The following is a 27,202-nucleotide window of genomic DNA, read 5'->3' on the forward strand; positions in this document are numbered from 1 at the left end:
CCAAAGACAAAATCCCATTCACAGTATTGCACAAACAACATCCTATGTACAGAATTCCATAAACCAAACCTTATCTTTGGTAATCCATGAACTTGGAAAGTGTTACCTCTGGAATTCTGCAAACCAAATGCTCTTTCTGAAATTCCATAAACAAAAACACTGTCTCCAGAAGTCCACAAGACAAAAACGTAACTCCATAAAAAGATGAAACTTTCACGAGACTCAGTATCACCATCACCCCCTTGAGTTTTCCTGAGGTTTGTGAACGAGTTGGAGGAAGAGCGGCTGAACTACAGTAGCCAAGTGGAAAACCATCAGCACAGTGATTTATTCCACTACATTTACATCACGGCTGTTAAAGATGAAACCGGGGAAAATCGAAGTGCTGGCAAAAATGAACGAATAAAATGAGATGATGTCATGACGGGCCTCCATCCCACGGTTGTTTACAAGCTCTATAAACTTTATTACGATCCAGCTGTTCAGCGTTACAGACCGTCTTGTGTGTTACACACGTCAGAGCATCACAGTAGATTTTATAATCACCATATTTAACGCATTAAAGCCACTGAGAGGGTCAACACACAGACTTCCCCGCAGTAACTCTCTGAAATGAGGATATGATGATGTTTGGTGAGCTAATGCTCGTATGAGAGGGTATTTGTGAAGCTGGACATCAGGGTGTCCACTGCGTGCCGTGGTATCTGAGGGGAACAGAGCGCTTTGTCTGAGCACAATGTCTGCACTGATATCTGAAAGGACTGACTGTGCTGCAGCTGACCGAGGACTTTGACCGTCTCGACAGTCCAGAGCCATGAAGTGCTAACTGACCCTCCTGAGAGGTTTCAGGATGTTTCAGGATGGACACTCAGGCCGTTCAATGGCCGTTCAAAATAAGAACTGCATTTACAGTCACTGAAATTAGAGGATTTTAAAAAAGCTCTAACGGGGCAGATTTTTGAAAACTGTTTCCGGTGTTTTTGTGGACGGGAAAAACAGATTTTTGAAAAGCATGAAGAACTCATGAACACGACTAGGTTTCTGTGTGTTCACCAATTTGGGAGTTGGTAACATGCTTATAAATGAATTCATCTGAACTCTCAGGAATTCTAAAACAAAAAAAAAAACCTCTTTGTGGAATTCTGTTAATCAAATCCTCCTTCTGAAAGTCCATAAACCAAATCCTCTGTCTGGCATTCCCTAAACCAGAATTGAATTTTGGAAATTCATAAAGCTAAAATATTAACTTTGGTTCTCCATAAACCAATTAAGTAAACTAAAATCCCCTCTCTGGAGTACCTTTACAAAACTCCTCTGTGGAATTCTATAAAGCAAAATCTACCTCCAATATTCCACATACAAAAATTCTCTTTCTGAAAATGCATAAACCCTTCCCATCTTTGGAAATATGTTAAACGAATTCTGTATCTTGAATTGCATAAATAACAATCTTCTTTCTTGCACTGTGATAACGAAAAGATTTCTCTGGAATTCTGTAAACCAAATCATATCGGTCTCCTCACCAGGGAGCGATCATCGTCGGCCGGAGAGAGGCTGATCTCGTCGGGAGAGGTGATGGAAGAGCGGGTGGTGCGTGGGGTTCGGGGTGATGGGAGTGTATCCCAGGCGTTATAGCCTCGGGGTGGTGGAGTGGGCATCAACACACCGGAGCGCTGACAGCAGTCCTCAGCGTTGGACATCCAAGCTTCCAGAAGCTTCTCTCTGTCCCAGTCTGAGTGGAAGAGGGAGAACGGGATGAGTACTGTACGAAACAAGTTTACGGTTTACGCTGTTAAACTGACCTACAGCCGGTCAGTGTTGTTATATAGTTTACTGTAATGTGCACTATACAGTTTAATGTCTGTGCTGATTATATTTATTTTAAACATGACATCATGTCCAATCCCTATCCGCTGCACCGCATCATGACATGATATCCAATCCCTGTCCACTGCACCAGATCATCATGACATCCAATCCCCATCTGCTGTATTGAATCGTAACATGAGTCCTATCCACTGCATCGGACTGTAACATGATTCCTTTCAATCATATCAGACTGTAACATGAATCCGATCCCTATCTGCTGTATCGGATCATAGTACATCTCCTCTTTCCTATCCACTGTATCAGACCACAGTATGACATCCAATCCCTATCCTCTGTGTCAGATCGTAACATGAATCCACTCCCTATCTGCTCTATCGGATTGTAGTATGACCTCAAATTCCTGTCCACTGTATTGCATTGCAACATTAATCCAATCCCTATCCACTACATCAGATCACGACATGACATCTGACCCTGAATTCCGATCCACTGTAGAGGATCGGGACATCCAATCCCAATCCGCTGCATTGTGTCATGACCATACTATTCTATGAGCCCTGTCCACACCCATCATACACCATGAAAGAATTGATCTCGATTACAGTGAGATATCCAAACACTGCTCATCCCTAACAGGACCCAACATACAGTTCAGCCCGCACTGACCTCCACAGGCCGCCAGCACCTCACGAAGACGATTTCCTTTATATGAAGTCAAATGCATTAACTGTGCGTGTCCATCATTCTTAAATGAGCTGAGTGACATCAGAGGACAGAAGGTCAATGTGTAATTAGTCCGGCCTCAGCCTTGTGATGTTATCAGTGGAGAGATCAAGCTCAGATAAAGTCCTGGTCTGAACGCAGAGGAAACCCTAACCTCCCCCAAGCCCAAAACTATTCCTTCCAGATGTTCCCTCACAGGACACTGAAGCAGAAGCCCATTCAAATTTGCACTGAGCTCTGCTGTGGTTCAGAAAAAACTCCCACGGGCTTTAAAAAAAGGCCTAAAGTGGGTCAAACATGTCATGATCAATAATGAGTAACCTCTTACTGCACAAGGGCCTCCTGCGTAGAAGCTCTGCTTTACTCGTGACTTTCAACAACAGAAGCTCCAAGTCCAACTTTCTGTGCCTTCCTCTTCAAAATGACAGGTTAGGCCTGACCACGCCGTCATACAAACAAAGATGGGCTCTGTTCTCATTTCAGACACAATAAACATACTGAAAGGGAAACTCCACCAATTTTCCCCAATTTTCTGCATAATTAACTGGTTGAGATGTAAACAGAACCGTTCGGCTTCTAGATAAACTGACCGAGTCAGAACCGTTCACAGTGGTGGTGATGGGAACCAGACGTCCCTCTAAAAGCTCCTACAGAAAGTTCCTACATGAACTGGTTCTGAATTCACTGCCTGATGACTGAGACGCTGTTTTATGAGAGTTGTGAGAAGAAATCTGAGTCTTTACAATGAACTATTTCACTCCAAACCTCTGAAAGACTTGAGACACCAAAGCAGGCAACTAACATGACTAATCATTTCCGATTTGCTTCATATGGTCATAAAATCATGGCACTGTGGTTAACAGTAAGTGTGCAAAATGTGAGCCTTGTATTTTCATTAGTTTCTGAGATATAAAAACCTTTAAAAAGTTTTAATGATTAATTACAGGTGTGTAAATGGGGTTATTCTTATACTGAGAAATATTATCATCATTTTACGGCTTTATCCAAAAAGTACTTATAAAAACGCAGGAGTCAAGATCGGCTGACAATGTGCTACATGGCCAGAATTATGTGGACACCCATACTAATTATTGAGTTCAGGTGTTTCAGCCACACCCATTGCTAACAGGTGGATAAGATCAAGTACACAGCCCTGCAGTCTCCATAGACAAACACTGACAGAGAGCTCAGTTAACTTTAAATAGGGCTGTCATATAATGAACCTCTACCACAAGCCAGCTTGTGAAAGTTCTGCACTGCTAGAGCTGCCCTGGACAACTGCAAGTGATATTGTAAAATGAAAGCACCTTAGATAAACAACAGCTCAGCCACGAAGCCATAGATCATGCAAAATCACAGAAAGGAGTCAATGAGTGCTGAAGCATGTAGCTTCTATGCTCTGTGGCATCCCTCACTACAGAGCTCCAAACTGCCTCTGAAAGCGACATCACAAGAACTTTCCATCAAAAGCTTCATGAAATGGGTTTCCAGAGCTGAGTAGCTGCACACAAGCCTAAGATCACTATGTGCAATGCCAAGTGTGGGCTGGAGGGGTGTAAAGGACCGCCACTGGACTCTGGAACAGTGGAACTCTGTTCTCTAGAGTGATGAATCAGCTTCTCTATCTGACAGGATGATGATGAATCTGGGTTTGGTGGATGCCAGGAGAACGTGACCTACCAGAATGCAGAACTAACAGTAAAGTTTGGTGGAGGAGGGATAATGAGCTGGGCTGTTTTTCAGGGTTTGGTCTCTCACTTCCAGTGCAGGCTGATGTTGATGCTACAGCACAAAGACATTTTCCAGCTTTGTGTCAGCAGTTTGGGGAAGAGCCTTTCCTGTTATCAGCAGGACCGAGACTCTGAGCACAAAGCAGCTCCATAAAGACATTGAGTGACCAGTCTGGTATGGAGGAACCCCAGTGGTCTGCACAGAGCCCGGACCTCAACCCCACTGAACACCTTTGGGATAAGCTGGAATGTCGATTGTGAGCCACACCCTCTCGTCCAACATCAGTGCCTGACTGCACAAATGCTCTTTTTACTGAATGGGCACAGATTCCCACAGACACTCATACCCATAGAATTGAAATGAGACGTCCAACAAGCTCATACAGGTTAGATGGTCAGGTGTCTACATACTTTTGGCCACACTGTGTACACTGGTTGGACATTTTTACCTTATAGGTTTAATATCTAACAACTTGGACTCTTGGACTTGAATGCTGGTCACTAGAGTCTTGAAACAAGGTGACCATCTCGGTCTCAGAGTTCAAAGAGCAAGGAAACAACTGGCTTTTGGTTGTACAACGTCTTTGTTCCTTTCACTAGAAACAATGGAGACGACGAATGGTCAAAATCAAGACAGGACTGAACAGACTCTGATCCTGTAGCTTCATAACTGATCATTAAAGGCTCTCTGGATCACCACGACGCAAAGCGGAAGCCCAGACTGCACTAATCATCACTCTAAATCCGTTTACTCCGACTGAAAATGTGCTACTTGATGTTTTCATTACTCCAAAGCAGAAACCTACAGAAAATCAAGGATGTTGGAGGATGTGTGGGGAACAGGGCGCTGGCCGCTGTTTTGGGAACGCTTATTAAGACATTTTTGGGCCGAGTTGTATGAAGTAATGAAAACGATACTTTGTTTAAGATTTTCCTGTGAATTTGACATCAAGTCACTTTTCCTAGGGGTGCAAAATACTGTTATAACAAGATCGTACAAACATTTATGATGCATTCTATTAATTACAATAAAAAAAATAAAAACAATGAAGTGGCGGTCTCACACACACACACACACACACACACACATATATATATATATATATATACACACACACACACACACACACACACACACACTTTTTTCCTTGGTATCTTCTCAAGTTTTAAAACATGTAATTATTTTATTTAAAAGAACTTTTAAAGAATAAAAGCAGGAGAGGTTTGGGTTATAAGATGTACGAATGGATATACGAGTGGACATTAACGCATGCATGTGTTGTCGTAGCGTTACTGAACGTCTCTCCTTGGAAAAAGAAGCCTGTCGTTTAGCATGTGCCCAGTCTGATGGGCGAGAATCCAGACTGGAGGTGGCACTGCACTGTAACTGCTCTCCGTCTCCAGAGAGGCCCGAGTAATAATAATAGAAAGCGTGGTGAAGCGGGACTCTGCCCTATTTTCCTCATGGGCCCCACTCATCTGGAACAGGGCCGGCTCACATAATTGGAGAGAATTAAAGAAAGCACTGATCCCATTACGAGTTGCGTGCCAAAGAAACTTAACAGTTTAACAGCTACAAAATTTTAAGTGTTCCAGCAAAAATGCATGAAAAGGAGCTTAACGGTCTGCTGAGGGTCATTAGTGGTGTACTGGACTCGAATAGCCAATGATCTAATAACTAATAACCCAAGATAGCTAGGATAGGGACAGACGGGAGATTTTTATTAGTTCACATTATTAAAAACAATATTTTACCTTTTATCAGAGCACAGATCTAGACAAAAAGCTCAATATGCTCGCCTCGTAGAGACATGCTCGCATAACGGCCCAAACCCAGCGCTGTAACGGTTTAGTTGTGGTCACACGGTGAGTACGGCTGCTCGATTACGGCAAAACACATTATCACGATTATTTATCACAATTACTCACGGGCTTTGGAAACATCATGCATTGATCTTTTAAAGAAGTGCATTTCCTGGAACTTTAAACAGAACCGAGAAACAAAAACAAGTACAACCCCAGTTCCAGTGAAGTTGGGACGTTGTGTAAAACAGAAAACGATGATCTGCAAATCCTTTTCATCCTATATTCAATTGAATCCACTACAAAGACGAGATATTTAATGTTCAAACGGATAAACTTTATTGTTTTTTGCAAATATTCCCTCATTTTGAATTTGATGCCTGCAACACGTTCCAGAGAAGTTGGGACAGGGGCGTGTTTCCCACTGTGTTACATCACCTTTCCTTTAACACTCAATAAGCGTTTGGGAACTGAGGACACGGATTGTTGAAGCTTTGTAGGTGGAATTCTTTCCCATTCCTGCTTGATGTCCAGCTTCAGCTGCTCAGCAGTCCGGGGTCTCCGCTGTCGTATTTTGGGCTTCATAATGCGCCACACATTTTCAATGGGAGACGGTCTGGACTGCAGGCAGGCCAGTCTTTTGCTGCCCCTGTCCCAACTTCTCTGGAACGTGTTGCAGGCATCAAATTCAAAATGAGTGAATATAGTAGATATATAATAATATCAGTAGATGTGTGCGCCAGTTTGCATCCTATTCATTACTACGGGGAAAATAAATCTAATTTAATGAAGATTTTACGGAAAAGGGTGAAGTAGCGGACAGAAGTGTGGCAGGAAAAATAAGAAGCAGAAGAAGAAGCAGATGGGAATATAGATCGGATAACAGTGTTCACTAAAAAAAAGGATGCGCTGGATTTATAACGCAGGACAAAATGAGCACATCACCGCAAAACGGAATGCAGCACAAAAAACGTTTTATCTGATTTTCATGAATCAAAATTATATAGAAGCCAAAATTATAATAATAAAAAAAAAAAAAACCTCAATAAACGACCCAGCCCTTACTGGGGGCGTGGCTATGTCTGCACAGCCACTGTTACCACCCTAAGGGTCACAGTGTGTCGTCTTCTGTATTTATTACAGAACAGAGGGAAAATGCCTTAAGCCGCCAACAGGGGGAGTCACTTATAAACACGAGAAGTCCAGGAGGGAGTACGGTGCTCTGCCTCTGGCGCGGCTTCCTGGCATTCCCGGCTCCCTGACCAGTTATTTGAAAGAAGCCTCTGTGTCAGTGCGAGAGCCTGAGTGCTGATGTACGGTTTATTGGCGCTTCGTCGCTTGTCGCTGCGATTTTCATGGAGATAAACGCCTGTAGCACTTTCACTTAAGTTTACTGTAAACACTGAGCTGATGTGGCTGCTCACAGATCCTGTAGATCATCTCTCTCACTGGGCAGAGAGGGTTATTCCCGATTGCCTCCGTTTTATCCGGGTTTGCATTAGTTAGGTCAGGGGTCACAACCCGAATGTTAAGAAGAGCTATTCTGTCCTTTGAGCAACAATCACACCACCTTGAGAGCCACAACACTGGTGACCATCTCGGCTGTGAACAAATGTGGTAAAAATGTCTCTCAATCTTCGATTCATTATGAACTTTAAGTCGCTTCTCATTTGCCAGCTTCAGCAGGCGCCATTTAAGGTGGAACGGGAAAATTAGAACGAGAAGCAACGCCAGCTTCACAATGTTTGTGTGTCTGTTTCGCGTTGCAGGTTAAACGTATCAGGAAACCAGCTGGACTGATTATAAACACTTATCAGTCCATTCGTCTCCAAATTATCGATGTCCGTCTTAAATCTCTCTTTTTGCCAGGTCGTTATCTACTAACTGGGCCAGACTGTCGTCTGTGTTGCTATGGTGACCAGCCGTCTGCGCTGATCTTCAGGGTTAAAGGGTGAATCAGCAGTTCTACATTAACTCCAGCGTTTAAGACCATTTACTGTTAAACTGTGTTGAAGGATCAGCAGAGCTTTATTTTACTGTAGAGGAGGATTATTTTATTATTACCTACTGATCTGATTCAGCTGTGGAGCCACGACAGGGCAGTAAACAATGCTTAAACTCTGACCATGTGACTGGTCCTCTATTTGGTCAGGAGAGCCACGATCAGCTGGTTTTATAAGCTGCATTCGTTAATAACAGCTCAGCGAAGTATACGCAGCACATACCGTGAGCCCTGAGCAGAGCCTCCGCGGTGAAGAGAGGAGCCTGAAGCATGTCGGCCGTCTCCACTATCAGCATATCCTTCAGCCTCCGCAGGTCCTGCACCCGCAAACCCTCGTAAAACTGGAACAGGACACGGACAGACAAGCTTTACATGTACAGCCGGTTATTCATTCAGTCTAATGAGAAACTGTAGAACGGACTCGGTTTATATCACAATACCTACATTTAGAGTCGGTTATTCATTCAGCCTAATGAGAAACTGTAGAACAGACTCGGTTTATATCACAATACCTACATTTAGAGTCGGTTATTCATTCAGCCTAATGAGAAACTGTAGAACGAACTCGGTTTATATCACAATACCTACATTTAGAGTCGGTTATTCATTCAGCCTAATGAGAAACTGTAGAACGAACTCGGTTTATATCACAATACCTACATTTAGAGTCGGTTATTCGTTCAGCCTAATGAGAAACTGTAGAACGGACTCGGTTTATATCACAATACCTACATTTAGAGTCGGTTATTCGTTCAGCCTAATGAGAAACTGTAGAACGGACTCGGTTTATATCACAATACCTACATTTAGAGCCGGTTATTCATTCAGTCTAATGAGAAACTGTAGAACGGACTCGGTTTATATCACAATACCTATATTTAGAGTCGGTTATTCATTCAGTCTAATGAGAAACTGTAGAACGGACTCGGTTTATATCACAATACCTACATTTAGAGTCGGTTATTCATTCAGTCTAATGAGAAACTGTAGAACGGACTCGGTTTATATCACAATACCTACATTTAGAGCCGGTTATTCATTCAGTCTAATGAGAAACTGTAGAACGGACTCGGTTTATATCACAATACCTACATTTAGAGCCGGTTATTCATTCAGTCTAATGAGAAACTGTAGAACGGACTCGGTTTATATCACAATACCTACATTTAGAGCCGGTTATTCATTCAGTCTAATGAGAAACTGTAGAACGGACTCGGTTTATATCACAATACCTACATTTAGAGCCGGTTATTCATTCAGCCTAATGAGAAACTGTAGAACGGACTCGGTTTATATCACAATACCTACATTTAGAGCCGGTTATTCATTCAGCCTAATGAGAAACTGTAGAACGGACTCGGTTTATATCACAATACCTACATTTAGAGCCGGTTATTCATTCAGCCTAATGAGAAACTGTAGAACGGACTCGGTTTATATCACAATACCTACATTTAGAGCCGGTTATTCATTCAGCCTAATGAGAAACTGTAGAACGAACTCGGTTTATATCACAATACCTACATTTAGAGTCGGTTATTCATTCAGCCTAATGAGAAACTGTAGAACGGACTCGGTTTATATCACAATACCTACATTTAGAGTCGGTTATTCGTTCAGCCTAATGAGAAACTGTAGAACGGACTCGGTTTATATCACAATACCTACATTTAGAGCCGGTTATTCGTTCAGTCTAATGAGAAACTGTAGAACGGACTCGGTTTATATCACAATACCTACATTTAGAGCCGGTTATTCGTTCAGTCTAATGAGAAACTGTAGAACGGACTCGGTTTATATCACAATACCTACATTTAGAGTCGGTTATTCATTCAGTCTAATGAGAAACTGTAGAACGGACTCGGTTTATATCACAATACCTACATTTAGAGTCGGTTATTCATTCAGTCTAATGAGAAACTGTAGAACGGACTCGGTTTATATCACAATACCTACATTTAGAGCCGGTTATTCATTCAGTCTAATGAGAAACTGTAGAACGGACTCGGTTTATATCACAATACCTACATTTAGAGCCGGTTATTCATTCAGCCTAATGAGAAACTGTAGAACGGACTCGGTTTATATCACAATACCTACATTTAGAGCCGGTTATTCATTCAGCCTAATGAGAAACTGTAGAACGGACTCGGTTTATATCACAATACCTACATTTAGAGCCGGTTATTCATTCAGTCTAATGAGAAACTGTAGAACGGACTCGGTTTATATCACAATACCTACATTTAGAGCCGGTTATTCATTCAGTCTAATGAGAAACTGTAGAACGGACTCGGTTTATATCACAATACCTACATTTAGAGTCGGTTATTCATTCAGTCTAATGAGAAACTGTAGAACGGACTCGGTTTATATCACAATACCTACATTTAGAGTCGGTTATTCATTCAGTCTAATGAGAAACTGTAGAACGGACTCGGTTTATATCACAATACCTACATTTAGAGTCGGTTATTCATTCAGTCTAATGAGAAACTGTAGAACGGACTCGGTTTATATCACAATACCTACATTTAGAGTCGGTTATTCATTCAGTCTAATGAGAAACTGTAGAACGGACTCGGTTTATATCACAATACCTACATTTAGAGTCGGTTATTCATTCAGTCTAATGAGAAACTGTAGAACGGACTCGGTTTATATCACAATACCTACATTTAGAGTCGGTTATTCATTCAGTCTAATGAGAAACTGTAGAACGGACTCGGTTTATATCACAATACCTACATTTAGAGTCGGTTATTCATTCAGCCTAATGAGAAACTGTAGAACGGACTCGGTTTATATCACAATACCTACATTTAGAGTCGGTTATTCATTCAGCCTAATGAGAAACTGTAGAACGGACTCGGTTTATATCACAATACCTACATTTAGAGTCGGTTATTCATTCAGCCTAATGAGAAACTGTAGAACGGACTCGGTTTATATCACAATACCTACATTTAGAGTCGGTTATTCATTCAGCCTAATGAGAAACTGTAGAACGGACTCGGTTTATATCACAATACCTACATTTAGAGTCGGTTATTCATTCAGCCTAATGAGAAACTGTAGAACGGACTCGGTTTATATCACAATACCTACAATTAGAGTCGGTTATTCATTCAGCCTAATGAGAAACTGTAGAACGGACTCGGTTTATATCACAATACCTACATTTAGAGCCGGTTATTCATTCAGTCTAATGAGAAACTGTAGAACGGACTCGGTTTATATCACAATACCTACATTTAGAGCCGGTTATTCATTCAGTCTAATGAGAAACTGTAGAACGGACTCGGTTTATATCACAATACCTACATTTAGAGTCGGTTATTCATTCAGTCTAATGAGAAACTGTAGAACGGACTCGGTTTATATCACAATACCTACATTTAGAGTCGGTTATTCATTCAGCCTAATGAGAAACTGTAGAACAGACTCGGTTTATATCACAATACCTACATTTAGAGTCGGTTATTCATTCAGTCTAATGAGAAACTGTAGAACGGACTCGGTTTATATCACAATACCTACATTTAGAGCCGGTTATTCATTCAGCCTAATGAGAAACTGTAGAACGGACTCGGTTTATATCACAATACCTACATTTAGAGTCGGTTATTCATTCAGTCTAATGAGAAACTGTAGAACGGACTCGGTTTATATCACAATACCTACATTTAGAGCCGGTTATTCATTCAGCCTAATGAGAAACTGTAGAACGGACTCGGTTTATATCACAATACCTACATTTAGAGCCGGTTATTCACTCAGTCTAATGAGAAACTGTAGAACGGACTCGGTTTATATCACAATACCTACATTTAGAGCCGGTTATTCACTCAGTCTAATGAGAAACTGTAGAACGGACTCGGTTTATATCACAATACCTACATTTAGAGTCGGTTATTCATTCAGTCTAATGAGAAACTGTAGAACGGACTCGGTTTATATCACAATACCTACATTTAGAGTCGGTTATTCATTCAGTCTAATGAGAAACTGTAGAACGGACTCGGTTTATATCACAATACCTACATTTAGAGTCGGTTATTCATTCAGTCTAATGAGAAACTGTAGAACGGACTCGGTTTATATCACAATACCTACATTTAGAGCCGGTTATTCATTCAGTCTAATGAGAAACTGTAGAACGGACTCGGTTTATATCACAATACCTACATTTAGAGTCGGTTATTCATTCAGCCTAATGAGAAACTGTAGAACGGACTCGGTTTATATCACAATACCTACATTTAGAGTCGGTTATTCATTCAGCCTAATGAGAAACTGTAGAACGGACTCGGTTTATATCACAATACCTACATTTAGAGTCGGTTATTCATTCAGTCTAATGAGAAACTGTAGAACGGACTCGGTTTATATCACAATACCTACATTTAGAGTCGGTTATTCATTCAGTCTAATGAGAAACTGTAGAACGGACTCGGTTTATATCACAATACCTACATTTAGAGTCGGTTATTCATTCAGTCTAATGAGAAACTGTAGAACGGACTCGGTTTATATCACAATACCTACATTTAGAGTCGGTTATTCATTCAGTCTAATGAGAAACTGTAGAACAGACTCGGTTTATATCACAATACCTACATTTAGAGTCGGTTATTCATTCAGTCTAATGAGAAACTGTAGAACGGACTCGGTTTATATCACAATACCTACATTTAGAGTCGGTTATTCATTCAGTCTAATGAGAAACTGTAGAACAGACTCGGTTTATATCACAATACCTACATTTAGAGTCGGTTATTCATTCAGCCTAATGAGAAACTGTAGAACGGAGTCAAACATTTATCTTTTTTTGTTTAAAAGCTATTTTATTTTAACTGAATATTTAAATAAATAAGTGAAAACTTTACTGAATGTTGCTCAAACCTGGCGCAGTTGAAACGCACGTTAGTTCATAAAGCTCACCTCCCTGCGGTCCAGGGCAGCGTACTCAGCCTCGATGTCCTCGGCGTTGGGATCTGTGGAGAAAACCATCTGAGACTCCAGACTGAGGGCCAGCTCCTTATGGTGCTGTTTCTCTGCACAGTCACACGGAGTCTCCTTATTCTCGTTCTCCGCAAACAGGTCTGCGTTACGCGTCACCAGAAGCTGCACAGAAAACAAGAGTTATGAAATACATCACCCAGAAAAGACGTTTGAGAACTGGGGACGTTTGGGAATTGGAAAGGTTTGGGAAAACTGGCAAATGGTTTGGGAAATGCAGAAGTTTGGTAAGTTTTGGGAACTGGTGAATTTGGGAAGTTTGGGAATTTAGGCATTTTATTCATATCGTATGTATTTTATGTATGTTATTGGTGAACTTAGGAAGTTTTGGGGAGATGGGAAATTTGGAAAACTAATGAATTTGAAGAAAACTTTTCAGTTTTTGACTTAATCTGAAAGTGCCTGTTGCTCTTTACACTGTCTGTAAATTTTATGATGAATGGACTAAAAGAAGTGGCCCAAATTGACTTGGACAAACGTCTGGTTCCATTGACTTACATTACAAGTAAGGCCGGTTTTTTCCTTCTCCTGTAAAGTTATCATTTTGGAGATATAAGATTTGGTTTGCATTTATCAGGCCAACTACGTGCAGTTAATTAGCTAAAAAAAATAAAAGAAATAAAAATTCATTTGTAAACGTAGTTTTAAAAAAGATTCCACCTGCTCATCCTGGAAACCAGTTGAGGCAGAGCTCATCTAGTAAACCAGCATGTGAAAAAGTTATGAAGTTTTATAGCATTTGATACATTTTTTTTGATCACTTATTTTTAGCTTAATGTTTGGTACCTACTGTATCTCTAAATTATGGGCTTTTAATGTGTGGAGAACAGAACAGACAGCATGTCAACACTGTCGGGCTACATTTACAGACTATATTTAAGCTGATTGATCGATTATTAGCTGGTTATTTCACATGAATAGTTGACTGTCAAATTATTTGGGTTTATTCAGTCCGCCTGCTGATCACCACGGACAGGAGAAATCCACAAAAACAGCAGAAGCTCGAACTTCCAACATTTCATTGGTTTGTGCACAGAACTCAGCATCTGCCCATTGACTCTAGCACAGTTTCAAGTACAGAGTCAGTGGGTTTTCTCTTCTTTAAGTTCAGGGAAACGTGTTATTATTATAATCCGTGGTAAAAGTCCACCTTTAAACCACGTGCCCACCTCCACGCAGGTCTTCATCCCTGAGGCGGCGGCGTAGTGCAGCGGCGTGTTCTTCTTATTGTCTGTGGCGTTGACATCGGCGCTCTCGTACTCGCCGCGGTCCAGCTTGGCGCCGGTCCACTTCAGGATCATCTGCAGGCAGTCGGCTCGGCGGCGTTCGTCCTCGTACGGCCGGGCCAGGCGGGGCTGTAGCGCCCCCTCTGGCAGCAGGATGTGCGGCCCCATGCACAGCATGTGCAGCGCCGTCTCGTTGTGCACGTTCCGCTTGTTGGGGTTTCCATCCTTGCTGAAGAGGAAGGACCTGTGGGGGTTGGGGGGACAGAATAATGAGGGGCTAAAACCAGAACTTAAACGTAAAGTTTGCTCTGAGTAGAACCGAAAATGTTTCAATTCTGTTCTTGCAAACACCAAAATCAGGAACCGGAAGCCGAAATTAAGCCTATTCTCTGATGTCTGACGCTGGAGTCTCCGAACTAAGCTAATGCTAGCTAACTCAGCTCAGTTAATGCTGAAGCACCCCAGTGCAGGTTCTACTCGACTAACTGGTGCCCTGCCATCAGAAGCATAGATGATTAAAAAAGGCGAGAGTAACGTCGGGTCACTGGCAGTGGTGGACATCAGTGTTCGGTGCCTCCTGCAGTGGTACAGACCCGTTGAGAGGATAAAGACTCGAAAAAATTCTAATGCCCAAAATATCAGAAATATAACGTAGTCTGTTGTCGGGCTGGACGATTAATCGAAAAGTAATCAAAGCCGACATTCAGAACCTCGAACCGACGTAATCCTGTCAATGTCGGTTATTTAGATTTCTTCCTAACACACTCCGTGTGTTCATGTACGTCCACTCTGAGACACGGAAGCCACGGCTACGTTCACACAGCAGGCAAAAGTGGCCCAAGTCCAATGTGACAGTCTGACAGACAGATCAGACACTAAACTGAGCGTCACGCTGCTTCACGGCTCATCCAGAGGTAAACAATCACGACCGCCAACGAACGCCAGTCGCTCCCGGAGGATCAGCTTCATCTTCTCCAGCATCATAGGAGCCACCAGGAAGCTTCACTGACCGACAGCCGGGCTCATCATCCAGAATGTGCTCGGCTCGCCGTAAAAAGGGCGCGGTCACTTCTTCGGTTCGCATCCTCGGATTCTTTAAACTCTGCTTCCAGGCTTTTACCTGTTCTGTGGCGCTGCAGCCTCGTTCTCCTGCGGCCACGTTCGGACGTTTCTTTGGAAATCTCTTCTAGAGTCTCTTCTAATTATAGTCCAGAATATTTATGAGTCTCAACAGCGCGAAATTATGACGAATGTCGAGCTGGACTGACGTAAAATCCACACGAATTCCCATCTGGATGCTGAGACGACTTACATTAAGAATATGTAGAGCATATTTACAGTAAAGACCTTGTCAGCAAACCATGCAGGCAAAAAAGTCGTTCATTGGAGGTTTTGATATTGATTTGAAATCATATCGACGTTAATGCTTGTGTAGTTAGCTGGCTACAGGTTAAACCCACCATAGTCCAGGCTGTCTCAGTACCAGGCGGTCCAATAACACACCCATTTTGAGGAGTGTGGTATGTAGCTATTAGCCTTTTATCAGTTACCCCCGTCCTTTTCTTCAGTATTTTTAGTTCTGATTTAGTCGTGCAGCACAAGGAACAAGAAACCGTAACCGATCTCACAAGCCCGACAGCAGAACGGCCCAGCACGGCCCGGAGAACCATCTGGCTCGACAGCGGAAACGAGGCCAGAGTTAACATAACAGCGCGGTATTCCGTACACTTTTCCTACACTGCAACTTTTCCTGTTTGTGTACTGAAAACCACTGTCATTTATCAGCGAAACATCGGAGACATTGTCCTTGTTTCCATCAAAACGGCTGGCAAGACCATCTAAGCTGGGTTTGGACATCCAATCTGCGTAAATAGTGACCGTCACCCAGCGTGACCCGAAAATAGGGGGTGGGGAAACACTGGGATGCGAATGGGGTGGGGTTAAAACGCATTACAGCACATTTTATCATCATATTCAACACACCAACGAATATTTAACACCTGATTATCATCATAAACACAGTATGTATAACACTGAGTTGTTACACCGTCGACTAAGTAACATCAGCAGCTTCACACCACAGTCACACTTTCTTTACAAGCCCTATTTTCCATCATTGCACATATATTGTTTATATTAATTCACTTTTATAATCAGTATAATCGGTTAATGTCTATTTTTATGCAATTAGATTTCATAAAACTTAAATGCAGGAAAACGCTGTACAGAAACCTGCTCCTTCCGGAAGCTGGTGTAGGGAATACTGACGGCACAAGCCGGTGACACAGATGACAGTATTGGCCCAAATGTGACCAATCAAAACGCATTTTGGTGGCTGGGCAGAATTTGCAGAGTCCAACGAATCATCACATCCTATACGACTTCGGGTTTTTCCGCAACAACCGCTGAAACGTGACGAGGTCTTCCTAACGACGCAATCAAGGACCATGAATATTATTGCTATTACTGCTGCGAGTTATGGAAATAAGATGCACGAACAAATCAAATAAAATTATTTATAGTTTCGTTGTTCAGGCTTTTTTTTTTTTTAAATGTTTAAAAGACATTAAAAGTTACGTAAAACGGCGCCATCTAGTGGCAACTTGAATGCCTGCAATTTTTGCAAATTCTGCAAGTTTTCGAAGGCAAGATATCAGCGGTTAAAATAACGTTAAAAGCTTATTATTGATCCATGTCGGTCAAATAGCGAGCATCAAGTATTATTTTTGTTGGAAACTACAAGCAATCTGGCAACCCAGTGCGTTTTACCTGAGAATGCGGGTCATGGCATGTCGAGCGGCGTAGTGTAGCGGGGTGTTGTGCTGGTAAGGCTCCCCGTACGAGGTGTTGGGGTCCAGAGACTCTTTAAACTGCGGGTTTCCCTCGTACAGCTGGTACGCTAGAACCTCGTCTCCATTGATCAGCGCTTTGCGAAACTTGGTCGCCGTGTTCCCCATCGCTCAGCGCCCCCCAGCGCTACGACAACGACAGCGCTAGTTTAGCCTGTAGACCTGCAGACTGCCAGCATGGTGTAGCTCCTAAAAAACATCGGAAAAACAGACACGTCACTTCAACACATCCTAACCAGGACAAAGTAAACGAAGCAGCGCTCTCGACTGCCAACGCCGATACGCTAAATGAGAAATAGAAGAATTAAAAATGACAAATCAAAGTTAGAGATGAGCTTTAAAGGCACCAGTCAGTCAGGCTCAGGATCGAGTGCAATCGAACAACCGTGACGGCCCCAGACAGCTCTGAGCGGTCAAAGAATTCCCAAATCCTGCTCAGAACCTGCTTTCCAGCGCCCGTTTCGGCCTATAGCCCAGTGAACCAGCCGAGCACGCAAGGCCTCTGAAGTGTGTGCAGACTTGGTAAGTCTGAAGAGTTACTCCTCCTCGCCGTGGCCCAGCAGTGTCCACAAAACAAAGTCACATGTCCGGCCACATGAGGGGCCTGACACCAGCAGATGCCGAGGGTCCTACCAGACGCATTTCTGTATACTTGGAGGAGGAAAGTGCTGCTTTTCCACACAGAAGCCCAGGAACCTTAAAGGACCACAGCGAATTCAGAGTTTAATCTAATCAAAAACAATTAAGATTCATTAATTCATCTCAGTGCTTTTTTTAAAGTGACAGTTTGGTGACAAATCAGATATAACGTGGCTGAGCGCTGACCGGTCAGCATTCCTGCGACCGCTCGCCGGCCGGTCTATTGAGCGCATTACTGCTGGTTACTCACTCAGGAGCGCCCTCTAGTCTTATAATCACAGCATGTTGCCCACCCCCAGCTGCAAATTACCTACCAAAATCCAACCGAAGGCTCCAGCGTTATGAATTATCAAGCCTATATGTTCATCAGCGCTGAAGGCTGGTGCGATTTCTACCAGCAGACTGACTCACACTCCACACGTTTTCCTCCAGAAACTCCGGGGGCTTCCGGCTCGCTCTGCCAGCTCCCACAACCCACCGAGAGCAGGTTGTGTGGAGGGCAGGAATCAGCAGCCCACAGTTATACCCCCCCACTCACGCCATCTGTCCACATGGGCACCTGAGGAGACGCGTCAGATGATGTGTGCGTTTCACCCGACGGGCTGCATCACGGCCGTACGCAGGGCAGCCTGGAGCAGGACCATTTCTGGACAAGCTTCAGCGTCTTCCTGTGTAGCCTTTACACAAACAGCAGAAGAGGAACGCCACAAATGCTCCGACATGGAAAAAGACACGGGCAAATTTGACCAACAGAAAAACAGTAAACAGCATGCAAGACCTGAACAATGGTAACTTTACAGGAGGGGAAGAGGCCTGCTCCATTTTTAATGGAAGTCAATGGAACCAGAATGTTTTCCAAGTCATTTTGGGCCGTTTCTTTCAGTCCATTCATCAGGAAATTTATACACAATGTAAAGAGCAACAGGCGTTTTCAGATTACGGCAAAAACTAAAATACAAGGTTTTCTTCCAACAGCAGCTTTTACACACACACACACACACACACACACACACACACACACGTAAATTTTGTCTTTCAGCAATTTCAAATGAGGTACAAAAGGAACAGAAAAACATAAACAAACAAACATTGGATCAAAACTTGTATCTCAGTGACTATATGTGCACATACATACACCATAACACACACTCTCTAGTGTTCTATTGCCTTTATGTGCCTTAATATCAGTAATTCCAATATTAAACTCCAAAATACGTTAACATCCCAAAAACTGGCTTTATAGTAGAAACTTGTTGGTTATTCTCAAATAAAATATAAAAATTATCATAAAACAGCGTCTCAGTCATCAGGCAGTGAATTCAGAACCAGCTCATGTAGGAACTTTCTGAGCTTTTAGAGGGAGACGTCTGGTTCCTATCACCACCACTGGGAGCGGCTCTGACTCAGTCAGTTTATTTAGATACCACATCGCTGTGAATGAGTCCGTTTACATATTTAACCAGTTAACTATGCAGAAGTTTAAAAAAATAAATCTGCGGAGTTCCCCTTTAATTTCTGATTCTGTTTTGCAGTTTCGGTTTCAGTTAGTTTTAAGGCTGCATCAACAGTTGGTTTTAGTTTTATTTTTAGTTCGTTTATTTTAGTGCCTTCTGCTGTGGACATTAGAGGACAGAGTGTTCAGCAACACTACAGGATCCTGCACCAATTCTCAGACTTATTTTACCAAGATTTCAGAAAATCTAAGCTTTTTAAAATTGATACGCCCAGATCAATTACTATCAAAACTTAATTCTTCTCATATAATCACGAACTTACACAGTTCACTGCATTCGCCTTATAAAGGTAACGTCTGAAACAAGACGAGAGATCTTACGTTTCTAGTTCTAAGCTCATTTCCTGCTTCATCTAGAAGCAGCTGGAACTGTTACAAATCACAACAATTAACAATTTAACGGTCTTTTTGATCATTTTATTTGTGTAATATACACTATATTTCCAAAAGTATTCGGTCGTCTGGCTTCACACGCATATGAACTTGAGTGACATCCCACTCTTAATCCATAGGGTTTAATATGATGTCGGCCCACCCTTTGCAGCTATAACAGCTTCAGCTCTTCTGGGAAGACTTTCCACAAGGGTTAGGAGTGTTTATGGGAATTTCTGACCGTTCTTCCAGAAGCTCATTTGTGAGGTCAGACAGTGATGTTGGACGAGAAGGCCTGGCTCACAGTCTCCGCTCTAATTCATCCCAAAGGTGTTCTATGGGGTTGAGGTCAGGACTCTGTGCAGGCCAGTCAAGTTCTTCCACACCAAACTGGCTCATCCACGTCTTTATGGACCTGCTTTGTGCACTGGTGTGCAGTCATGTTGGAACAGGAAGGGGTCGTCCCCAAACTGTTCCCACAAAGTTGGGAGCAGGAAATTGTCCAGAATCTCTTGGTGCTGAAGCTTTAAGAGTTCCTTTCACTGGAACTAAGGGGCCGAGCCCAACTCCTGAAAAACACCCCCACACCATGATCCCCCCTCCACCAAACTTTACACTCGGCACAATGCAGGCAGACAAGTACCGTCTCCTGGCAACCGCCAAACCCAGACTCGTCCATCGGATTCCCAGACGGAGAAGCGTGATTGGTCACTCCAGAGAACTCGTCTCCACTGCTCTAGAGTCCAGTGGCGGCGCTTTACTCCACTGCATTCCACGCTTTGCATTGCGCTTGGTGATGTAAGGCTTGGATGCAGCTGCTCGGCCATGGAAACCCATTCCATGAAGCTCTCTACGCTGTTCTTGAGCTGATCTGAAGGCCACATGAAGTTTGGAGGTCTGTAGTGATTGACTCTGCAGAAAGTCGGTGACCTCTGCGCACTATGCCCCTCAGCATCCGCTGACCGCTCTGTCGTTTTACGTGGCCGACCACTTCGTGGCTGAGCTGCTGTCGTTCCCAATCGCTTCCACTTTGTTATAATCCCACTGACAGTGGACTGTGGAATATTTAGTAGTGAGGAAATTTCACGACTGGACTTGCTGCACAGGTGGCGTCCGATCACGGTACCACGCTGGAATTCACTGAGCTCCTGAGAGTGACCCATTCTTTCACTAATGTCTGTAGAAGCAGTCTGCAGGCCGAGGGGCTCGGCTTTATACACCTGTGGCCACGGAAGTGACTGGAACACCTGGATTCAGTGATCTGGATGGGGGAGTGAGGACTTTTGGAGGTATAGTGAACTGGTGACTGTCTTCCTCTAGAAGAGCACGGAGCTGCCAGCTTCCACAGTTCCGTTAGAGTGAGATTTCAACGAGCCAGGGTCCCCCCACGGCGTTGTAGGCGGGTTTCTGGTTTTTTGGTTTGTTTTTATGTTTTTTTTTTTGCACAACGTTCTTTAGTAATACTCAGTATTACCACAGCTTTACTACATAAACTTTGCTTTCTGGTTCATTTAATGAGAGCCATTTGATTATTTAAAGGAATGCAGCGATTTTAAATGCCTGGACAGGACAGCCACTCAAAACCGAATTCATTCCACAATGAAATCTTGGCAATGCTCAAAAAATAATGTCTGAAAATTTAACTGGATTCTTCCTTACATAATTAAACTAACCATAAAACAACGTTATCACACCGAGTTACTGCATGACGAGCGACACCAGGGGAGCACAGACTGAAAGCCGGTCGTTTCTTCCCGTTTATTATTGATTATTTGTCGTCATCTCTCCACCGGACTGGTCAGCCTGTAAAGCCGCACAGCGAAAAGGAGTCAAAACTGCCATATTTTAGACGTTTAGCTGGGAAGTGGCGCTGAACTGGGTTCATTCTGCAGCAGACAGCGGCGCTTGAAGGTTTGTGAATTTGATATTTCTGCATAAACTTGACCTGAAACGTCAGATTTCCCTAAAAGTAGATAAAGAGAACCCTCGCGGCGCCCGCGGAAAACTCACTCCTCGCGGCGCCCGCGGAAAACTCACTCCTCGCGGCGCCCGCGGAAAACTCACTCCTCCCGGCGCCCACGGAAAACTCCTCCCGGCTTAAACTCTGATTAAAGCCTGTTTACATGCACAAAACACGGAATCAGAGTCGTCTCACGCGTCGGAGCAGGTCACCGTGACGACGAGCGTCACACGAGTCCAGTCAGAGCCAGACGAGCAGCAGCTGCGCCCCGTCATCAGACGCAGGTGTACGCTCAGGTATGACTCCACTGATTATTCGTTTTCAGTGGGACGGAAACCGTATTCACAAGGGCCTCAATCAGACTGACCTACTATTCCGACCGAGGCGCAGACACCGGTCAGGCAGGATGTCCAGACCACCTCCTTGTTTCTACGCTCACTGTCCACTTGATCAGCTCCACTTACTGTATGGCTGCACTCTGTAGTTCTACAGTTACAGACTGTAGTCCATCTGTTTCTCTGATACTCTGTTACCCTGTTCTTCAGTGGTCAGGACCCCCATGGACCCTCACAGAGCAGGTACTGTTTGGGTGGTGGGTCATTCTCAGCACTGCAGTAACACTGACCTGGTGGTGGTGTGTTAGTGTGTGTTGTGCTGGTGTGAGTGGATCAGTTTTTAACCACTGAGTGTTTAAACACTGTGTCCACTCACTGTCAGTCCACCTTGCAGAAGTTAAGTCAGAGACGAGAGCTCATCTGTTGGTCATCCTCTAGTCCTTCAGTGGTCACAGGACGCTGCCTGCTGGATATTTTTGGTTCTCAGTCCAGCACCAACACTGAGGTGTTTAAAACCTCCAGCACTGCTGTGTCTGATCCACTCGCACCAGCACAACACACACTAACACACCACCACCAGTGTCAATGCAGTCCTGAGAATGATCCACCACCCAAACAGTACCTGCTCTGTGAGGGTCCAGACTCTGAAGAACAGATGTAGAACTATAGAGGGGAACTACACGGCAGGTCTCTGCGGTCAGATAATAGCACGGTGAGGGTGAAGCACCTGCCCGTTTCCTCGAGTGTCCAGCTCCTCTGGGCTGTTTACAGCGACAGACCCGTCTGTTTCCTAGAAGAACCCTGGAGTCTGTTTACAGCCTCTGCTCTCCACACCTTGCTGGACAACCACACCTTATCCACAGACACCCATCAGCACGGACAGTTAAGAGATACTTTCATTAATCCCACAAACGGGAAATTCCACCTCCGCATGTAACCCATCATACCCACTAGGGGGCAGTGAGCACACCTGCCCGGAGCGGTGGGCAGCCCTCTCCACGCCGCCCGGGGAGCAGTTGGGGGTCAGGTGTCTTGCTCAAGGACACCTCAGTCATGGACTGTCAGCACTGGGGATCGAACCGGCGACCTTCCGGTCACAGGGCCAGTTCCCTGACCTCCAGCCCACGACTGCCCCAGTGATTACAACCCACGGTCACTAATCACAGCTCAACTAACCAGCCGAGTGTTAAAAGTTGATTCCCACTGATTTTTCACAATTCCCGCATAATTAATCTCCTGAGAGGAACAGAGCCAACTCCACCCTCGCCCGAGGCGCCAGCTTGTAACCGCTGCCCCATTTAAGGTGGAACGGAGGGATAAGAAGCCAACTCCACCCTCGCCCGAGGCGCCAGCTTGTAACCGCTGCCCCATTTAAGGTGGAACGGAGGGATAAGAAGCCAACTCCACCCTCGCCCGAGGCGCCAGCTTGTAACTGCTGCCCCATTTAAGGTGGAGTGGAAGGATAAGAAGCCAACTTCACCCTCGCCTGAGGCGCCAGCTTGTAACCGCTGCCCCATTTAAGGTGGAACGGAGGGATAAGAAGCCAACTTCACCCTCGCCTGAGGCGCCAGCTTGTAACCGCTGCCCCATTTAAGGTGGAACGGAGGGATAAGAAGCCAACTCCACCCTCGCCCGAGGCGCCAGCTTGTAACTGCTGCCCCATTTAAGGTGGAGTGGAAGGATAAGAAGCCAACTTCACCCTCGCCTGAGGCGCCAGCTTGTAACTGCTGCCCCATTTAAGGTGGAACGGAGGGATAAGAAGCCAACTCCACCCTCGCCCGAGGCGCCAGCTTGTAACCGCTGTCCCATTTAAGGTGGAGTGGAGGGATAAGAAGCCAACTTCACCCTCGCCCGAGGCGCCAGCTTGTAACCGCTGCCCCATTTAAGGTGGAGTGGAGGGATAAGAAGCCAACTTCACCCTCGCCCGAGGCGCCAGCTTGTAACCGCTGCCCCATTTAAGGTGGAGTGGAGGGATAAGAAGCCAACTCCACCCTCGCCCGAGGCGCTAGCTTGTAACTGCTGCCCCATTTAAGGTGGAGTGGAAGGATAAGAAGCCAACTTCACCCTCGCCTGAGGCGCCAGCTTGTAACCGCTGCCCCATTTAAGGTGGAACGGAGGGATAAGAAGCCAACTCCACCCTCGCCCGAGGCGCCAGCTTGTAACTGCTGCCCCATTTAAGGTGGAGTGGAAGGATAAGAAGCCAACTTCACCCTCGCCTGAGGCGCCAGCTTGTAACCGCTGCCCCATTTAAGGTGGAACGGAGGGATAAGAAGCCAACTCCACCCTCGCCCGAGGCGCCAGCTTGTAACTGCTGCCCCATTTAAGGTGGAGTAGAAGGATAAGAAGCCAACTTCACCCTCGCCTGAGGCGCCAGCTTGTAACCGCTGCCCCATTTAAGGTGGAACGGAAGGATAAGAAGCCAACTTCACCCTCGCCTGAGGCGCCAGCTTGTAACCGCTGCCCCATTTAAGGTGGAACGGAAGGATAAGAAGCCAACTCCACCCTCGCCCGAGGCGCCAGCTTGTAACTGCTGCCCCATTTAAGGTGGAGTGGAAGGATAAGAAGCCAACTTCACCCTCGCCCGAGGCGCCAGCTTGTAACCGCTGCCCCATTTAAGGTGGAGTGGAAGGATAAGAAGCCAACTTCACCCTCGCCCGAGGCGCCAGCTTGTAACCGCTGCCCCATTTAAGGTGGAGTGGAAGGATAAGAAGCCAACTTCACCCTCGCCTGAGGCGCCAGCTTGTAACTGCTGGCCCATTTAAGGTGGAACGGAGGGATAAGAAGCCAACTCCACCCTCGCCCGAGGCGCCAGCTTGTAACCGCTGTCCCATTTAAGGTGGAGTGGAGGGATAAGAAGCCAACTTCACCCTCGCCCGAGGCGCCAGCTTGTAACCGCTGCCCCATTTAAGGTGGAGTGGAGGGATAAGAAGCCAACTCCACCCTCGCCCGAGGCGCCAGCTTGTAACCGCTGCCCCATTTAAGGTGGAGTGGAAGGATAAGAAGCCAACTTCACCCTCGCCTGAGGCGCCAGCTTGTAACCGCTGCCCCATTTAAGGTGGAACGGAGGGATAAGAAGCCAACTCCACCCTCGCCCGAGGCGCCAGCTTGTAACTGCTGCCCCATTTAAGGTGGAGTGGAAGGATAAGAAGCCAACTTCACCCTCGCCTGAGGCGCCAGCTTGTAACCGCTGCCCCATTTAAGGTGGAACGGAGGGATAAGAAGCCAACTCCACCCTCGCCCGAGGCGCCAGCTTGTAACTGCTGCCCCATTTAAGGTGGAGTGGAAGGATAAGAAGCCAACTTCACCCTCGCCCGAGGCGCCAGCTTGTAACCGCTGCCCCATTTAAGGTGGAGTGGAAGGATAAGAAGCCAACTTCACCCTCGCCCGAGGCGCCAGCTTGTAACCGCTGTCACATTTAAGGTGGAACGGAGGGATAAGAAGCCAACTTCACCCTCGTCCGAGGCGCCAGCTTGTAACCGCTGCCCCGTTTAAGGTGGAACGGAGGGATAAGAAGCGAACTTCACCCTCGTCTGAGGCGCCAGCTTGTAACTGCTGCCCCATTTAAGGTGGAACGGAGGGATAAGAAGCCAACTTCACCCTCGCCCGAGGCGCCAGCTTGTAACCGCTGCCCCGTTTAAGGTGGAACGGAGGGATAAGAAGCGAACTTCACCCTCGTCTGAGGCGCCAGCTTGTAACTGCTGCCCCATTTAAGGTGGAACGGAGGGATAAGAAGCCAACTCCACCCTCGCCCGAGGCGCCAGCTTGTAACTGCTGCCCCATTTAAGGTGGAACGGAGGGATAAATAGCCAACTTCACCCTCGCCCGAGGCGCCAGCTTGTAACCGCTGCCCCGTTTAAGGTGGAACGGGCCGTTGGAATAAGAAGCCAACTTCACCCTCGACTCTGCAGGGCGAAGCGTCCCAAACACAGCCCAAAAACCCATAAAACGACACCGTTAAACCATCTCTATCCCTTACACGTCTAGTTAAGCCACCCATTTATCCGTGTCGACGCAGATTGTCTCGTTTCGACCCTGATTTATGACGAATATCGACTTGTTTATCTTTGTTTATGTGGCCACTCAGAGCGAATGACGTGCAGTTAGCCAGGTTAGCCAGCTTGCTAACCTCGCTAACTCTAACCAGCTCGCTGGGAGCCTTCAGGTGGGTAAACAAAACCCAAGTTGGTTTAGTTTATTTCTATTTATTTCCACTTTATTTTTATTTTATTTCCATAACCAACCCCCAGCTAGGTTAACCTAGCATTACTAAGCAAAACACGGTCGACCTTAAAATAAATCTGAGCTCAATTTGTCTGTTTATTTTTTCAGCTTAAGCCGAAAATAACGTTAACTAACACCAAAGCAGGTGAAACCGCCGCCTTGTTAATTAATATTAATAATAATATCGATATTAATACGGGCTCAGTAACGTTAATGTTAACTAGTTAGTTAACCCAGGCTGGCTATTTTTTGTCGTGTGAAGAGGGACAGCGGTATTACGAGCAATGATGGAGATGAATAAATAATAGATGCAGTAACCTAAAGAATCTGGAGGTTGTAGTTTACAGAGAAAATTGAAATATTTTTAATAATATTAGTAATAAAAATAAAAATAAAAATAAAAAAAACATGATTACCAGATGATAACGGCTTTTATGTGGGAGTCCGGCTGCTGCTCCGCTCCGCTCGGCTCGCCGAAGTGAGGAAACTCTCGTTGTTCTGCGTTTTGATCCGTTTTACTTCCAAACAGAGCGACTCGAAACAGCCCGGAAAACCCGTCTTCTCCCGTCTTTGTTGTAAACGCTCTCAAATCGGGGTGAAGTCGCCATCAACCGCGATGTTTGCGTCTCCTCTCTGATTTAACGCTGAATTCAGAATAAAAGTCCCCGCTGCCTGCGCGCTGACGCGGCGAGGCCGCTCCGAGTTTTTGTGGTTTTCTGTTCGCTTCGGAGTAAAAAACGTAAACAAAAAAAAAGAACGACACTTTGTAAATTCAGGAGCTCCGCTGATGAACAAATAAAAAACAACGCGTGGCCACGGCTTAGCAAGGCGTGGGAACGAGATGGTTAAGTCGTGGCCACACTTTAGGATCTCGTTCCCACGCTTTACTAAGTCGTTATTTTTTTATTTATACAGGATGGCACCAGCGGGGGCTCCGTAGAAATCATAACCAGCTCATGTAGGAACTTTCTGTGAGG

General features: G+C 44.9%; 1 protein-coding gene across 2 annotated transcripts in view; it reads right to left on the minus strand.

The window, feature by feature from the left end:
• Positions 1-26,861, minus strand: part of ankib1b (ankyrin repeat and IBR domain containing 1b) — a 54,575-nt gene extending 27,714 nt beyond the window's left edge. Inside the window, exons 1-6 of one of the 2 annotated variants that reach the window (XM_037537007.1) lie at positions 26,642-26,861; positions 17,106-17,374; positions 14,280-14,580; positions 13,033-13,215; positions 8,312-8,429; positions 1,524-1,732 (exon numbers count right to left, since the gene is read on the minus strand). In XM_037537007.1, coding sequence (XP_037392904.1) covers positions 1,524-1,732; positions 8,312-8,429; positions 13,033-13,215; positions 14,280-14,580; positions 17,106-17,293 — 999 coding nt within the window. In that variant the 5' untranslated portion in view covers positions 17,294-17,374; positions 26,642-26,861. Of the gene's footprint in view, positions 1-1,523; positions 1,733-8,311; positions 8,430-13,032; positions 13,216-14,279; positions 14,581-17,105; positions 17,375-18,138; positions 18,222-26,641 lie in introns of those variants that run through there. The other variant, XM_037537008.1, reaches the window with a different exon arrangement.
• Positions 26,862-27,202: the final 341 nt, after the last annotated feature.

The sequence above is a fragment of the Pygocentrus nattereri genome, chromosome 3 (assembly GCF_015220715.1).
Source record: "Pygocentrus nattereri isolate fPygNat1 chromosome 3, fPygNat1.pri, whole genome shotgun sequence".
In the NCBI taxonomy this organism is placed as follows: Eukaryota; Metazoa; Chordata; class Actinopteri; order Characiformes; family Serrasalmidae; genus Pygocentrus; species Pygocentrus nattereri.